We start from the raw sequence: 17255 nt of genomic DNA, 5'->3' as shown, positions 1-17255 counted from the left end.
AAAGCTAATTTTCCTTAAGGCGTGCCTTTAGCTCCGTTGTACCCTGTTATTACAATACGTAAAAGTAAAGTTTCAGTCAAGATGACATAATATCTGTACATGTTATATTACATGTTATATTTCTGTACAATATTGAGAACTAATATCCACTTATTTTCTATATTTATTTATTTTAGGCAGTGTCAGAAACTGCCAAGTGATATTTTACATAAGAGCGATCTTACCTGGCCTTAAAGAACTTATTTTTATTTTGAGAATCAATTAAGAATTAAATAGACATAATGTATACAATATATTACTTCTTATTAGAATCCTTTAGGATTGGTTCCAAATTTGTATTTATTTATTTATTTATTTTTATGAATAAGAAATATGTAGTAACTAGAATTTGAAATGTAAATGTTTAAATTGGATTTTTAAATAGAGTTTTCTTGAAACTATTTCACAAACTTGGTGTTTTTTTTTTTCTTTTTTTCTTTTTTTTTTTCAAAGGTATTATTTCATCTATCACTATGTGAATAGTCTCAGCTTTTACCCATGGGGTAGTTTATAACTGTGTTTCAGTTTATGAAGGTTGGATGAGTTAGTCATTCTGAGCTTCTGAATCACAGCATTCTCACTACATCAAAACAATTGTCTCTTATTTATCACCTGTAATCGCAACATTAGATGAATTTCTGAATGCATATTATTTTAAACTTCCAGTATTCACCATTATATCTCCTGTCCACTTCTGTAAACATCTTGTATTATGTGATTCATCAGGTGCGGGCCATCCATCCAGACTGTGCAATTATCTCTCAGCTGATACAAGACCAAGAGACCTGCATCCAGATCAGGAAGAGAGAGACCAAGAACCAGTCCCAACAAACAGGTTTGTCAGCATTATTATACTGATGAAGAATACAAGCTAGATTGTGTGCAGAATCGATCTATTAAAAGGTTGGGATGGTGTGGCTTAGAGGTTAAAGATCAGTGCTGTCATCAAATAATCAAAAGATTGAAGGTTCAAATCCATGAACTGTCATCAATGTCTATACACACACACACACACTTTCCATACATATGGAAATTATACAGTACAAATACAGTATATTCTTGCTTTGTTTTTGTTCCCCTCCTACGTTGGTCTGGCACCAGCAACTGATGCATTCGGCCTGGCCTCATTCACTCCAGCTGATGATACATGTTACCATGATGAGGAAATCTTAAACATGTTACTTTAATTGAATATAGCAGGGGAAAGGAAGGACATAATCTGAAACTGGGGCATGCACCTGCAGCATTTACTCATGTGGACCAAACACCTCTTCAATCATAGTTTTTCTATTTATTTATTTGTTTGTTTAATTGATCTGTATTTCATTTTATTTACTAAAGACTGTGTTTTCTGGTGGTTTAAAGAGAGATCAATTCTTTGGTGTCATGTTAACAGATTATTACTATTAATCAAGGTTTTTTCTTGTACAGTACATTAAGGTATTAAGGGCTAAATAACTGCCAGCCAGTTTGGGAATGGCTGAGCGCTGTTGGGAAATTTCCCCGCAAAAAGTTTTTAGGGCAGTCAAGCATAATCTCAAAAGTGACTCGCAGTTATTGTTAATCTGTTTGACTGGGGTTCTCATTACATTCTTCCCTGAAGACTTGTCTGTGAATTTCAGTTCTATGAATAGGAATCTGTTCGTGAAAGTCCACGTCCAGAGAGAGATGCCTGCGGCCAGACTGTTTGACCCACGACGTAGATGTTAATTGTGTTACATGTCTAAAACCTCTAGAGATCCGTGTTCCTACTACTTGAGAATGTGTGAGTGGAAAACGAGATGCCGTGAAATTATGCTGTGTCTCTTGCAGCACGATATTAGAATCGTACCCTTCAGTCCAATTTTCTGAACATGCCAAAATGCAACAATATTGTTTTCTAGCAAATCAAATTAAATATGCAAGACTGAGATAAACAAGGGACTGGTAATGCACAAAAGAATCCATGCTGATTTATAGTATGTCTGCTTTACTATATTTGAATTTATTTCACAACAGTATATAAATAAACCAGCAATTCGAGCTGAAATTCAAAGTTTGTACTAAAATGTCTCAAACAGTAAGTGTCTTTAAGTGAAGTGTGACCTGCTGGCTTTTAAAAGGACGTCTTTCCCTTGGCCGGGACATATAGGGACATGGCATCTACTGTAATGTGTCTTCAAGGCACCATGCACCCGCTTAAAGTCAATGTCAAATGCTATTCGCAACTAATTTCTATGAGTAAGGAGTGCAAAAACAGGATATTCAACAAGACAAAATGAAGGACAGGACTTGATTTTTCAGTCCCGAATTAATTTAATTGTGAAAAGGGGTGTTACATACAAAAGTGGAGTCAGGTGGTTGGATGGTAGAGGTTTAAAAAGTACGAAAAATAAGTAACGTCATCTGAAAAGGAAAGTAATTTCAGCAAAAATCGCAGCTATATTAAGTTGCTTACAATGGAAGTCAATGGGGCCAGTCCATAAACATTAAAATACATATTGTTTCAAAAGTATAGCTGCAAGACGTAAACATTGTACCTGCTAACATAATTTAAATGTGATAAAATCTTTGTTCTACATAATTTTAGTGCGATAAAATCACTTACAGGGTTTACTGGGTGTTACGTCGTCCTAGCAACGAAGTAGTAATATTGGATATAACCTTACGCATGGTTAGTGAGCCATTTTATCACACTAAAATCATGTTAATATGTTTAATGTTTTCATCTCATGGCTATACCTTTGGAATGATATGAATTTTAATGTTTATGGACTGGCCCCATTCACTTCCATTGTCAGTGCCTTACCGTAATAACAATTTTTCCTTTCCTTTCCTTTTTTTTTTTTTTTTTTAAAATAAACAAGGGTTGTGTTGAAATTACTTTTTTTTGTGCTAATCAATATTATGCCACAAAAGCTGTCGATTGAGAGAAACTTGTACTGAACCCGGAACATTCCTTTAAAAGGACAGTTTTATGAGTGTAAAATCACTTCGCACAGACTTGTCTTGAAAATAGGTCTCATTAAAAATGAGAAAATGTCTCACTAACAATATCCATGTCACCTTGTTTCTGCCAAGTGTTTGAAATATGTTCCAACTCCAAACCAAATGTATAATTTTGCAATGCTTGCATGCACTGTATTTTTTTGTTTTTTGTTTTTTTCCCCCATCTCTCAAAGTATGGTTATACACCCAAAAGGAGTATATAAAACTGAAAGTTGTTATAAATAGCTTTTGGCATCTGGGTCATTCTGCAACAGAGCTCTCAAGTGTCTTTAAGGCACTGTTGGCACTGAAACCTCTCCCATTCCTTCTTAGCATATACAGTAGGATATTTCCAGCTTTATATTTTGGGCTCATGCAAATATTAGTGGACAGAAGCTTATTGACCTTTTAAAAGTTTATGGATCGATGACCAGCTCATAAATATTCAGTGTCATTACATGAGGGATAGATAATTGGCCAGTGGCATTTTTTTCTTTTTTGTTTTGCATGCACTTAGCACATGTTTTAGTGTACACGCTTAAGCCAGAAGAAGGAAATGTCTAACATATGGATGGATAAGCAGTCAATAAGAGTTTAGCCAATACAGGCGACTGTCACGCTGATGGGAAAGACGAGACCTGAGATTGTGGATCAAAACGCAGAATATATTATTCACAAAGAAAATGAGAGAAGATAATGAATATGAAACGAACACTTTGCTAAGAAAGGAAATTACACATCACAGCAGTAGGTTAAGCTCACAACCACACAAACAAGAGGAAGGAGAACAAGAGGACTATATATACACATGGGGACTAAAGACATTACAATGAACAATTGGGAACCATGATCAGAGGGAACTGAGAACAGGTGTGTGTGATGAGGATGTCTGGAAGGTGCATGATGGGAAATGTAGTTCGGGGGAAAAACTTCTACATAAGTCTCAGAACACAGAAAGATGACAAAAAGGGTTCACACTGTGACAGTGATGCCCAGGACTTGAGACCATAATAAATAAGTTATGTGCCATTTTGATACAAAATAAACCACAGCATTTTTTTTTCTAGACACTTAAAAATATGGGAAATTAAACAAATATCACATATACTGTACAAACAATGGGGTCCAAAAGTCTCAGACCAAACTGAAAATATAGGACTTTTTACATTTAAATCTGTAAATAAGGATATTATGTTATTATGGTATAAATTGAACAAGACATAATTAACATTACTAGATCACCAATCAAATATCAGCAAATTTGTGACATTGACCATGTTAACTCCTTTATATAAAAGACAGAAAAAGCATGCAGCATCACAAGATGCTCTTTGGAACATTCTCAAATCATGCCGGACAATGGATCATCGGGTTTTGCACAAACTTGTGAAGTTTATGCCAGCTTGAATGCATGCTGTCATTAAAGCAAAAGAGAGACATGCTAAAGTTCTAAAATTCATGTGCATTTTTTACTTTGCACTCTAATTTTTGTGCTGATAATATAATTTGTAATGAAATGTGTAACTGAAATAAAAAAATAATGCAAAATAAAGGCATTTTCACTACTGGTTAGATTTTTGGACCCTACAGTATGTTTTGGTAAAATATGTACTGTATATTTTTATACATATTTTAAGTTGTATTTTTCACACAATATTATGGAGAGCGTGCATCACATTTATCCAGAAAATCTTGAGATTAATGGGGAGACATTCCTCCTTAATTGCAAATTGTCCGCTCAGTAAGAGGTTAACATGAAGGTTCTTTGCCTTTGGCAGAAGGCAAACAGAACATAAAAGTTTATAACAAAGGTTTACTTTGGCAGACTTTCAATTTGCTATGATTTTCTGCAGTACTGCACATGCACTGAATGTTAAACCAGTGCTATGCTGTAATGGACTATGCTGTAGTCGATCTCACATTGAAAAGATGTACATTAAATATTGATCAAGAAGAAGTATCTTTAACTTTCAGTATTGATTTTGACTCTGTTATGATGTTTCTCAGGATGTGGGACAGATTGGGATGGGATCAAGTGCTGGCATACAGCCGATACAGGACAACTAATCAACGTGTCCTGCTCAGAAGTCTTCCAGCATTTTTCCAACAATCAAGGTCAGTTACATCCCTCCATCCATCCATCCAGAAATCGGAGAAGTAATTCTCCAAATCCAATTCCAGCAAAACCAATCAATCAATCTACCACCCCAAATTCTGAAAAAGTTGGGACAGTATGGAAAATACTAATAAAACAAAAAGGAGTGACCTGTAAACTCTTTTTAATCTATGCTATATTGAAAGCACTACAAAACACATTATTTAATGTTTTACCTTGTCAATTACATTTAAAGAAAAAAAACAAACAAAAAAAAAAAACAATATATATATATATATATATATATATATATATACACTCATTTCAAATCAGGTAATAGCAACACGCTCCAAAAAAATTGGAACAGTCAAGTGTTTACCATCTTCTAATAACACTTAAGCATTTGGACACAAGTCTGTTACATTTAGCAGGCAGAATTTTCCCACATTCATCCATTATGCAGGTCTTCAGCCGCACAATTATATGGGGCCTTTGTTGCCGAATTTTGCGCTTCATAATGTGCCACACATTCTCAATTAGAAGAGGTGTGTCAGTGTCCATGGCATGGGAAACACATCTGTGATGGCACCAATCATACAAACAAGTTTTGGAGCAACACATGCCATCCAGACGCCATCTTTTCCAGGGTTGTCCTTGCATTTTCCAACAGGAAAACATACTCCATATAATGGATGAATGGGGGAAAATTCAGCATGCTAAACATTACAAATTTGTGTCTTTAGTGCCCAAACGCTTAATAAGTGTTATTAGAAGAAATGGTGATACAGTGGCCAACACTCGACTGTCCAAACTTTTTTGTAGCATGTTGCAATCATCTAATTTGAAATTAGAGTGTGTATGTATGTATGTATATATATATATATATATATATATATATATATATATATATATATATATATATATATATATATATACACACTCTAATTTCAAATCAGATGATTGCAACATGCTGCAAAAAAGTTTGGACAGTTGAGTATATATATATATATATATATATATATATATATATATATATATATATATATATATATGTATACACACAAAACAATTAAGTTCACAAGGTAAAACATCAAATAATGTGTTGTTTAGAATAGAATTTACAAATCACTCCTTTTTCATTTTTATTGGCATTTTCCATACTGTCCCAACTTTTTGGAATTGGGGTTGTAATCTATGAGGATTCTAGATTTATATATTCTCACAGAAGTGGAATTGGTTAGCACTAAATTTTTATTTTTGAGCAATTTCCTCTGTCACGTGTATTTGCATTACCTACTTTCTCTTGGCGTAGCTTCAGGAGGGCTCACTAGCACTTTAGAAGAATGATAAAGTGGGTCACAGACATAAGACAGACACAAAATATATTTTCTTTGAAAACTGTGGAATGTTATATTCAGTGTGAATCAAATAGGTTCATTATTGTTGCAGTCATTCTTTAATTCGGGCTGATGTAAAAGAGCTCCAGGCTCCTGTCTTCTGAAAAGTTTGTTAAACAGGCACAAATTTGATTTTTTTTTTCTTTAGCGTTGGTGTGCAATGCTGTCACAGTTCTGGTTTACAGTCAGGGGTTGTAATATTCTACGGGTCAGTAACATTCTTAGATTTAAAGGGCTGCAAATTATGCTGAATTTGTGGATATGCAGATAGAGAGGCACATAGCCCCAGAAAAACTGTGATTCTGCTTGCACTGACTATAAGTCATGTCAACTTGGGACTCAAGAACTATTTGTCATAAATTATTTCCAGCGTCTCAGTTACATTAACAAAGAATAATGTCTTCCCACTCATGCATTTGTGTTGGAAAGTGCTCAGATTTTTTTGTGAATATATGATGAATATTATGTTCTTTGGTAACTGACACCATTTATTTTTTAATTTACTAAATTTTGCGGTCACCCAAGCACTTCATGCATATTCATCTGAGACTGCAAAACATGTTCACTGTTTTTGTAATAAATAATAAATAAATAAAATAATTTATGATGATTTTACTGTAACACATATTATTGTTTACTTACAACAAAAGCATGGTGATTATTGCATTATAGAACTTTTAAGGTCCACACAAATTCCATCAAAATACTCTTTAAAGGGTAGTGCCATCTGCGTCTGCCCCTGTTAAACACCAGACAGTATATTACATTTGTTTGATTACTTTCCCCCCCTAAAACCATAAGAGTTTGGATTACAGACTTTATCTAATCTGGGTTTGCTGCTTTTCTTAATATTTTAAATCCTCTGGAAGTCCTCACAGATCAGATGTTCATATGACAGTGGGTCCTGTCCACCATTAGAGTAAAGCGGTGTCCCATTACTTTTAATTAAAAAAAGGCACAAAACATCAACTCAGCATGCAAAGTACTTGAGACTACACGAGCAATTTTATATAGTGATCTGGATACAACAACTACAATTATACAACAATGTTATCGTTTCTAAATGATCTGATGAATTAATATTCAACTGATTGTAGAACTTATATACCCAATATTCACACACTAGAAAGTGCATGGATCCACAAGTGCTCAAAGCACATTAATTTACAGATTTATCCATTTCATTAAACAGAAAACCATTGAAATGATATAATAGTTTATAATGGGGGGGGGGGGGGAGGGGGGCACAGTGGTTGAAGTAAGGGGCAGCTGCTGTATATATTAACATAATTTGCTTACATTTAAATAAACTTAAACTTAAATAACGTCAAACTCATTAATATTACTAAAACATTACTGGAAGACAAGTTAATAATTTAATTCCGTTTAATTGTCAAGCTCAGCCATTCAACCCTCTTACCAAAGTTATTGTGAAAAAATTATCAAAAATAAATTTTGTTTATGGAAAATATAAGCAAAATCTTTCTAGCAAGTCAGTCCACTGTCGGCCATCTTTGGAATGCTCTCGGGAGGCTATTTCCAGTCATGACAGTGCAGCTCGTATCTACTTGAATGAGGGAACACCGAAATCTCAAAAACGGTTGGTCAAGATTACAATCAAAGAACATATTTCAAATCAGCAAGAAAATCTGACAATATTGGAATCATAAATTGTGCTTCTTTAACTCAGATTACGCTAAAACACACAATTTCCCCGGCTTGTATAGCAAATGTACATGCGCGTTAGTGACTTTATTGACAGGCGATGCCTGTATCTAAAAGGTGATTGGCTCTTTTACCTGTAAGGCGGGACTTCCTTTCTACAACCGTTGACCGTTGGGTGCTAGAGCTTCTTGGTTTGGTGTTCCAATTTCTCCCATTAATTTTAATAGAAGTGTCCCTTCTCTGCTAAATATTCTCTGATATAACTCAACGACAAACCAAAATTCGGTGCCAAACAACCTGGAGCTGAACACACAAAACAACCTGGAGCTGAACATCTCAACAGTGGAGATGATAGTGGACTTTAGGAGGAACACCAACACTGTCCCCCCTCACCATTCTAAACAGCACTGTGGCAGTAGTGGAGTAATTCAGGTTCCTGGGCACTACCATCTCACAGGACCTGAAGCGGGACACCCACACTGACTCCACTGTGAAAAAGGCCCAGCAGAGGTTATACTTCCTTCGCCAGCTGAGGAAGTTCAACCTGCCACAGACGCTGCTGATACAGTTCTACTCAGCAGTCATTGAGTCTGTCCCCTGCACTTCAATAACTGTCTGGTTTGGTTCAGCTACGAAATCAGACATCAGAAGACTACAAAGGACAATTCGGACTGCTGAGAGGATTATTGGTTGACCCCCCCCCCCCATCTTCTTCCATTACGTTCCCTTGCACTGTACATAACCGGTTTGTATTTAGATTTGCACTACGTATGTGTGTGTGTGTGTGTGTATGTATGTATGATGTATGTATATGTATGTATATATATTCATATATGTGTATATGTGTATATATGTGTATATGTTCATATATGTATGTGTGTATGTATGTGTATGTGTGTTTATATATATATATATATATATATTATATATATATATATTGTCTATTGTGTATTCTATATATACTTTTTTCTTTTCAATATTCATCTATTTTCTATTCAATTTTAATTATTTTTTTAGAAGTCTTGTTGCTGTTTTTGTATTGTTTTTGTATGGTTGTACACTGGAAGCTCCTGTCACCAAGACAAATTCCTTGTATGTGTAAGCATACTTGGCAATAAAGCTCATTCTGATTCTGATTCTGAAACTTGCCCCTACTTAGTGATGACTTAATTTAGGGGTAATTTTTATAATTTTTAAAGCTTTTATTTGTTTATTTTTTAAGCTTTTATAATATCTAAAGTATATATATATTTTTTTAAAGTGAGAGTTCACCCAAAAAAGTAAATTTCTGTCATAATTTACTCACCCTCTTGTTGTTCCAAACCCCTATGACTTTCTTTCTTCTGTGGAACTCACAAAAAGATGTTTAGCAGAATGTAAGGCACTGTCAGCCTCAGTCACCATTCATTTTCATTGTATGGAAAATAACAACAGCATTAGCATTCTTCAAAACTTTTCCTTGTTTCTCATGAAAGAAAGAAAGTCAAACGGGTTTGGAGTGACATGAGGGTGAGTAAATTATGACAGAAATTTACTTTTTTGGGTGAACTCTCACTTTAAAAAAAATATATATACTTTAGATATTATAAAAGCTTAAAAAATAAACAAATAAAAGCTTTAAAAATTATAAAAATTACCCCTAAATTAAGTCATCACTAAGTAGGGGCAAGTTTCAGAATCAGAATCAGAATGAGCTTTATTGCCAAGTATGCTTACACATACAAGGAATTTGTCTTGGTGACAGGAGCTTCCAGTGTACAACCATACAAAAACAGCAACAAGACTTCTAAAAAAATTATTAAAATTGAATAAAAAATAGATAAATATTGAAAAGAAAAAAGTATATAAAAAAAGAAATAAAAAAAAAAACAGTCATGTATTTGTAAAACATAATTTTCACACTAATTCTAACTCTCTGTCGGAAATGCTCAGTTTTGGTGCTGCTTCTCTTTTAAGACTTGACCGAAAATGCCCACTGTTCTGTTATTGATTGACCTGCTCTCTCCTCCTGCCATCTCACCATTACAGTGCGGAGTTACGAAAGTGATAAGGTAAAGTAGGCGTTGATGTGTTGTTGTGGTGGCGGTCAGATGCAAATGTCTATCACAGTGTGACATCACAATGCGGAGGAAGTAGACAATGAGTTGTTTTTGCAGCTTGGTTTCAACAAGTGCTCTTTTTTGCTGTGAAGAGGAAGTTTTGAGTTCTGAAACTTTCTGTGTGTTTATATAGTACAATGGCCTCTTATATGCCAAAAGATCAAGGAAAACACGATTCCTCATGTCATGACCCCTTTACAGCGATATAGGCTGATTTGGGGATGCTGGTCAAATGCATCCTCACACTGTTTGAGAAGCTGAGGGTAAAGCTGTGAAAAAACAAAAACAAACAAACAAAAAAAAACAAAACAAAAAAACTGTGATGCACTCATGGGCTAAAGTAGGACACCTGCCACCTGTTCCAGGATAGGAAATGCTGCCAAAAAACAGGTTTTGTCCCAGCTCTAGCGATCACAATTTCCCCGAAGCACTCTTCATTTTGTAGGTATTTTTGGAAGTGTTCTGAAGTGGGAATTGTGCTTACTGCTCTCTGAAATGAGGGCTGATCAGCAACCAGTGGATTAATGGTTGAAGTCTGGAGCAAACACACTTAAAGGGAAATTTCACCCAAAAATGAAAATTCTGTCATCATTTACTCATTCTCATGTTCAGGGCCGTTTCTGAGCATATGGGGGCCATAAGAGAAATCCTGATTTGAGGCCCACAACTGTCACATCTAGCTACAACTCTTTCCTTGCAGTTACAGTCGTCCAACTAGCTTTTAGTACATATATATATATATATATATATATATAATAAAATAAAATAAAAAACATCCTTGCTTTGCGGGGCCCCCTGGTGGATTGGGGCCTTAAGCAGCTGCTTATATCACTTATAGCCAAAAACGGCCCTGCAGTCCTCCAAACCTGTATGAATTTCTTTTATCTGTGTAACACAAAAGGATATGTTAGGCATGAATGTTTGAGTCAGTTATCATTCACTTTCATTGTCTGGAGAAAGATGTATTAAAAGTCAAAGGTGACTGAGGCTTTTAGTCTTTTTTAAACTTTATTTCAAACCATAATTCTGTTTAAACATGTATTGTCTTATGCAAATGTATAAACACAAATAAAATATAAAGAGTAAAATGTATTCCAGACTAAGTACTTAAGTGCAATATGTTCTTTGTAAGATTATGAATAATGAAATATATACTACAGAGAAAGTAATGTACAAATGTTACACTCATTATTAAGAAATGCTGTTTATTGTGCAGGTTTTATATACCGGAACTGCACGTCTTTAGGCTGGAGTGATCCGTATCCTCCATATGAGGAGGCCTGTGGATTTGAAGACGATTCAGAATCCAGAACTGTGGTAGATATACTCTCATCATACTTACATAGATGACAGTCATACCTAGAATTTCAAAAAAACATTACTTCTTTAAAGCAGCTTAGTTTGATCAATTACTTCCCGCTGATTTGTTCTTGGACTTCCTATGGTGACCACTTGTAGGTGCTGTTTTGTTTTTCTCTGATTTTTACGGTGGTGCAATGCTGCCACGTACTTATTATTTTTTTTCACTCAGTTATGTCATAAAAACAAAATCTTTTCTCATAATAACGAGATATTATGTTGTAAAATCGACATCTTTTCTCATAATAACGAGATAGTTATGTCATAAAAACATCTTTTCTCGTAATAACGAGATATGTCATAAAAATGACATCTTTTCTCGTAATGAGATATTTTGTTGTAAAAATGACATTTTCTCATAATAACGAGATAGTTATGTTGTAAAAACATCTTTTCTCGTTATAACGAGATATTTTGTTGTAAAAGCGACATCTTTTCTCAAAATAACGAGATAGTTATGTTGTAAAAACATCTTTTCTCGTTATAACGAGATATTTTGTTGTAAAAGCGACATCTTTTCTCATAATAACGAGATAGTTATGTTGTAAAAGCGACATCTTTTCTCATAATAACGAGATAGTTATGTTGTAAAATTGACATCTTTTCTCGTAATAACGAGATATTATGTTGTAAAAACAACAACTTTTCTCATAATAACGAGATATTTTTTGTAAAAACAACATCTTTTCTCGTAATAATGAGATAGTTATGTTTTAATAGCGACATCTTTTCTCGTAATAACGAGATATTATGTTGTAAAAACGACATCTTTTCTCATAATAACGAGATATTTTTTGTAAAAATGACATCTTTTCTCATAATAACGAGATAGTTATGTTGTAAAATTGACATCTTTTCTTGTAATAACGAGATATTATGTTGTAAAAACGACATCTTTTCTCATAATAACGAGATATTTTTTGTAAAAACAACATCTTTTCTCGTAATAACGAGATAGTTATGTTGTAAAATTGACATCTTTTCTCGTAATAACGAGATATTATGTTGTAAAAACAACAACTTTTCTCATAATAACGAGATATTTTTTGTAAAAACAACATCTTTTCTCGTAATAATGAGATAGTTATGTTTTAATAGCGACATCTTTTCTCGTAATAACGAGATATTATGTTGTAAAAACGACATCTTTTCTCATAATAACGAGATATTTTTTGTAAAAATGACATCTTTTCTCGTAATAACGAGATAGTTATGTCGTAAAAGTGACATCTTTTCTCATAATAACGAGATATTTTTTGTAAAAATGACATCTTTTCTCGTAATAACGGGATAGTTATGTTGTAAAAACATCTTTTCTCGTAATAACGAGATATTTTGTTGTAAAAATGACATTTTCTCATAATAACGAGATAGTTATGTTGTAAATACATCTTTTCTCATAATAACGAGATATTTTGTTGTAAAAGCGACATCTTTTCTCGTTATAACAAGATATTTTGTTGTAAAATCGACATCTTTTCTCGTAATAACGAGATAGTTATGTTGTAAAAGCGACATCTTTTCTCATAATAACGAGATAGTTATGTTGTAAAAGCGACATCTTTTCTCATAATAACGAGATAGTTATGGTGTAAAATCGACATCTTTTCTCATAATAACGAGATATTATGTCGTAAAAACAACAACTTTTCTCATAATAACGAGATATTATGTTGTAAAATCGACATCTTTTCTCATAATAACGAGATAGTTATGTCATAAAAACATCTTTTCTCGTAATAACGAGATATGTCATAAAAATGACATCTTTTCTCGTAATGAGATATTTTGTTGTAAAAATGACATTTTCTCATAATAACGAGATAGTTATGTTGTAAAAACATCTTTTCTCGTTATAACGAGATATTTTGTTGTAAAAGCGACATCTTTTCTCAAAATAACGAGATAGTTATGTTGTAAAAACATCTTTTCTCGTTATAACGAGATATTTTGTTGTAAAAGCGACATCTTTTCTCATAATAACGAGATAGTTATGTTGTAAAAGCGACATCTTTTCTCATAATAACGAGATAGTTATGTTGTAAAATTGACATCTTTTCTCGTAATAACGAGATATTATGTTGTAAAAACAACAACTTTTCTCATAATAACGAGATATTTTTTGTAAAAACAACATCTTTTCTCGTAATAATGAGATAGTTATGTTTTAATAGCGACATCTTTTCTCGTAATAACGAGATATTATGTTGTAAAAACGACATCTTTTCTCATAATAACGAGATATTTTTTGTAAAAATGACATCTTTTCTCATAATAACGAGATAGTTATGTTGTAAAATTGACATCTTTTCTTGTAATAACGAGATATTATGTTGTAAAAACGACATCTTTTCTCATAATAACGAGATATTTTTTGTAAAAACAACATCTTTTCTCGTAATAACGAGATAGTTATGTTGTAAAATTGACATCTTTTCTCGTAATAACGAGATATTATGTTGTAAAAACAACAACTTTTCTCATAATAACGAGATATTTTTTGTAAAAACAACATCTTTTCTCGTAATAATGAGATAGTTATGTTTTAATAGCGACATCTTTTCTTGTAATAACGAGATATTATGTTGTAAAAACGACATCTTTTCTCATAATAACGAGATATTTTTTGTAAAAATGACATCTTTTCTCGTAATAACGAGATAGTTATGTCGTAAAAGTGACATCTTTTCTCATAATAACGAGATATTTTTTGTAAAAATGACATCTTTTCTCGTAATAACGGGATAGTTATGTTGTAAAAACATCTTTTCTCGTAATAACGAGATATTTTGTTGTAAAAATGACATTTTCTCATAATAACGAGATAGTTATGTTGTAAATACATCTTTTCTCATAATAACGAGATATTTTGTTGTAAAAGCGACATCTTTTCTCGTTATAACAAGATATTTTGTTGTAAAATCGACATCTTTTCTCGTAATAACGAGATAGTTATGTTGTAAAAGCGACATCTTTTCTCATAATAACGAGATAGTTATGTTGTAAAAGCGACATCTTTTCTCATAATAACGAGATAGTTATGGTGTAAAATCGACATCTTTTCTCATAATAACGAGATATTATGTCGTAAAAACAACAACTTTTCTCATAATAACGAGATATTTTTTGTAAAAACGACATCTTTTCTCGCAATAACGAGATAGTTATGTTTTAAAAGCGACATCTTTTCTCGTAATAACGAGATATTATGTTGTAAAAACGACATCTTTTCTCATAATAACGAGATATTTTTTGTAAAAATGACATCTTTTCTCGTAATAACGAGATAGTTATGTTGTAAAAGCGACATCTTTTCTCATAATAACGAGATAGTTATGTCGTAAAAGCGACATCTTTTCTCGTAATAACGAGATATTATGTTGTAAAAACGACATCTTTTCTCATAATAACGAGATATTTTTTGTAAAAATGACATCTTTTCTCGTAATAACGAGATAGTTATGTCGTAAAAGCGACATCTTTTCTCATAATAACGAGATAGTTATGTCGTAAAAGCGACATCTTTTCTCATAATAACGAGATATTTTTTGTAAAAATGACATCTTTTGTCGTAATAACGGGATAGTTATGTTGTAAAAACATCTTTTCTCGTTATAACGAGATATTATGTTGTAAAAACGACATCTTTTCTCATAATAACGAGATATTTTGTTGTAAAAATGACATTTTCTCATAATAACGAGATAGTTATGTTGTAAATACATCTTTTCTCATAATAACGAGATATTTTGTTGTAAAAGCGACATCTTTTCTCGTAATAACAAGATAGTTATGTTGTAAAAACATCTTTTCTCATAATAACGAGATAGTTATGTTGTAAATACATCTTTTCTCGTAATAACAAGATAGTTATGTTGTAAATACATCTTTTCTCATAATAACGAGATATTTTGTTGTAAAAGCGACATCTTTTCTCGTTATAACAAGATATTTTGTTGTAAAATCGACATCTTTTCTCATAATAACAAGATAGTTATGTTGTAAAAACACCTTTTCTCATAATAACGAGATAGTTATGTTGTAAAAACATCTTTTCTCGTTATAACAAGATATTTTGTTGTAAAAACGACATCTTTTCTTGAATGAACGAGATATTTTGTTGTAAAAACGACATCTTTTCTTGAATTAACGAGATATTTTGTTGTAAAAACTACATCTTTTCTTGAATTAACGAGATATTTTGTTGTAAAAACTACATCTTTTCTTGAATTAACGAGATATTTTGTTGTAAAAGCGACATCTTTTCTCATAATAAAGAGATATTATGTTGGAAAAACGACATCTTTTCTTGATTTAACAAGATATTTTGTCGTAAAAACTAAATCTTTTCTCTTAATAACGAGATATGTCGTAAAAAAAAAATTTCTTGTAATGACGAGATATGTCGTAAATACGAGATCTTCTGTCATTTTAGCGAGATGTTTTGAGCATCTCGCAAATTAACGTAGGCTACGTATCACTTGTCATGTCCCAGCCCACCTGTGCTTACAGTTCAGTGTAGCTACTCAGTGGTAAATGAATCCTCCACGTAAAAGTGTTTTATTTTGTAACATTTTGTCAAGTCAGTATGGAATTTGGGATTTTTCTCCAGAATCGCCAGGTTTTAGAGGAAATATTCTAAAAAATGAAGCTGGACAATGTTTTCTGAACCGTGCTAGTGTAAACTGCAGGCCAAGATGTTTTGGAGTGTTCGCAAAACGGACGAGAATCTAATATTTGTTTTATAAAAAAGAAATGATAGTGTAAAATAGTAAAAGTAGCTATTTTAATGACAATTAGGAAGTAATGCAAGAATTTCATCGACCACTTATCAAACAGATCATGTTACAAACGATTGCATATGATAAATTTATTGGAGAGGAGGTTCATCATTCGTGCATTTCACATCAATTATAATTTAAACAACGAATATATAAATATAAATGCAATCCAATGTTTTGTCGGGCATATAAACAAATAAAACTACAAAGGCATGTTAATGACAATAATAAAATAAAATATAATTTTTTGGTTGACATTTTATTTGAACTTATTAAAGTGTGCAATGAATAATTGTTTTTTTTTAATTCAAAACTGTTAAAGCTATAATGCACATTGATATTTCAATGCATTTTTTGAATCTAAATTAACTTACAATATTTTAGCCTATTTTTAAGATTGATTTTGTACCAAAGATTACTCAATTAAATTTGATTGAAATTTGATATGAAATTGAAATGCTTAATTTTTTTCTTTTTTGAGAATTACAGCTCTACAACCAATTCACAAAAGCCAAAGTCAAACTGTTCATATTTTGTGTTATTTTTTACTTCCACATTGTGAAATTTCTTTATGGCTTAAACAGAGAAGAAAATAAAGATTTTGATTTCAAATAACTGTGCCATGGTTATATGTTGAATTCATTTGCTGTTATTTATATAGGCTACAGAGCAGAACTGCAACTACCAGCAAGTGCATAAAGTGGTAAATTACCGTAGGAACTGTCAGTTGTTAAGTGTCATAATTTAGTTATTACGAGAAAATATATATTTTTTATGACATAAATAAATAAATAAAATACTTTGAACTAAAATTATTGTAAAAAAGCACTATACAAATAAACTGAAAATCGAA

The 17255-nt window shown here is 32.4% G+C and overlaps 1 protein-coding gene across 1 annotated transcript in view; it reads left to right on the top strand.

Annotated features, from left to right (window-relative positions):
• Window positions 1–17255, top strand: part of LOC127441639 (vasoactive intestinal polypeptide receptor 1-like) — a 36397-nt gene that overhangs the window by 1600 nt on the left and 17542 nt on the right. The window contains exons 2-4 of the mRNA XM_051699256.1: window positions 766–874; window positions 5014–5121; window positions 11479–11579. Coding sequence (XP_051555216.1) covers window positions 766–874; window positions 5014–5121; window positions 11479–11579 — 318 coding nt within the window. The remainder of the gene's footprint in view (window positions 1–765; window positions 875–5013; window positions 5122–11478; window positions 11580–17255) is intronic.

Source organism: Myxocyprinus asiaticus, chromosome 5 (genome assembly GCF_019703515.2).
Source record: "Myxocyprinus asiaticus isolate MX2 ecotype Aquarium Trade chromosome 5, UBuf_Myxa_2, whole genome shotgun sequence".
NCBI lineage: Eukaryota > Metazoa > Chordata > Actinopteri > Cypriniformes > Catostomidae > Myxocyprinus > Myxocyprinus asiaticus.
This window is presented reverse-complemented; position numbering and strand designations above follow the sequence as displayed.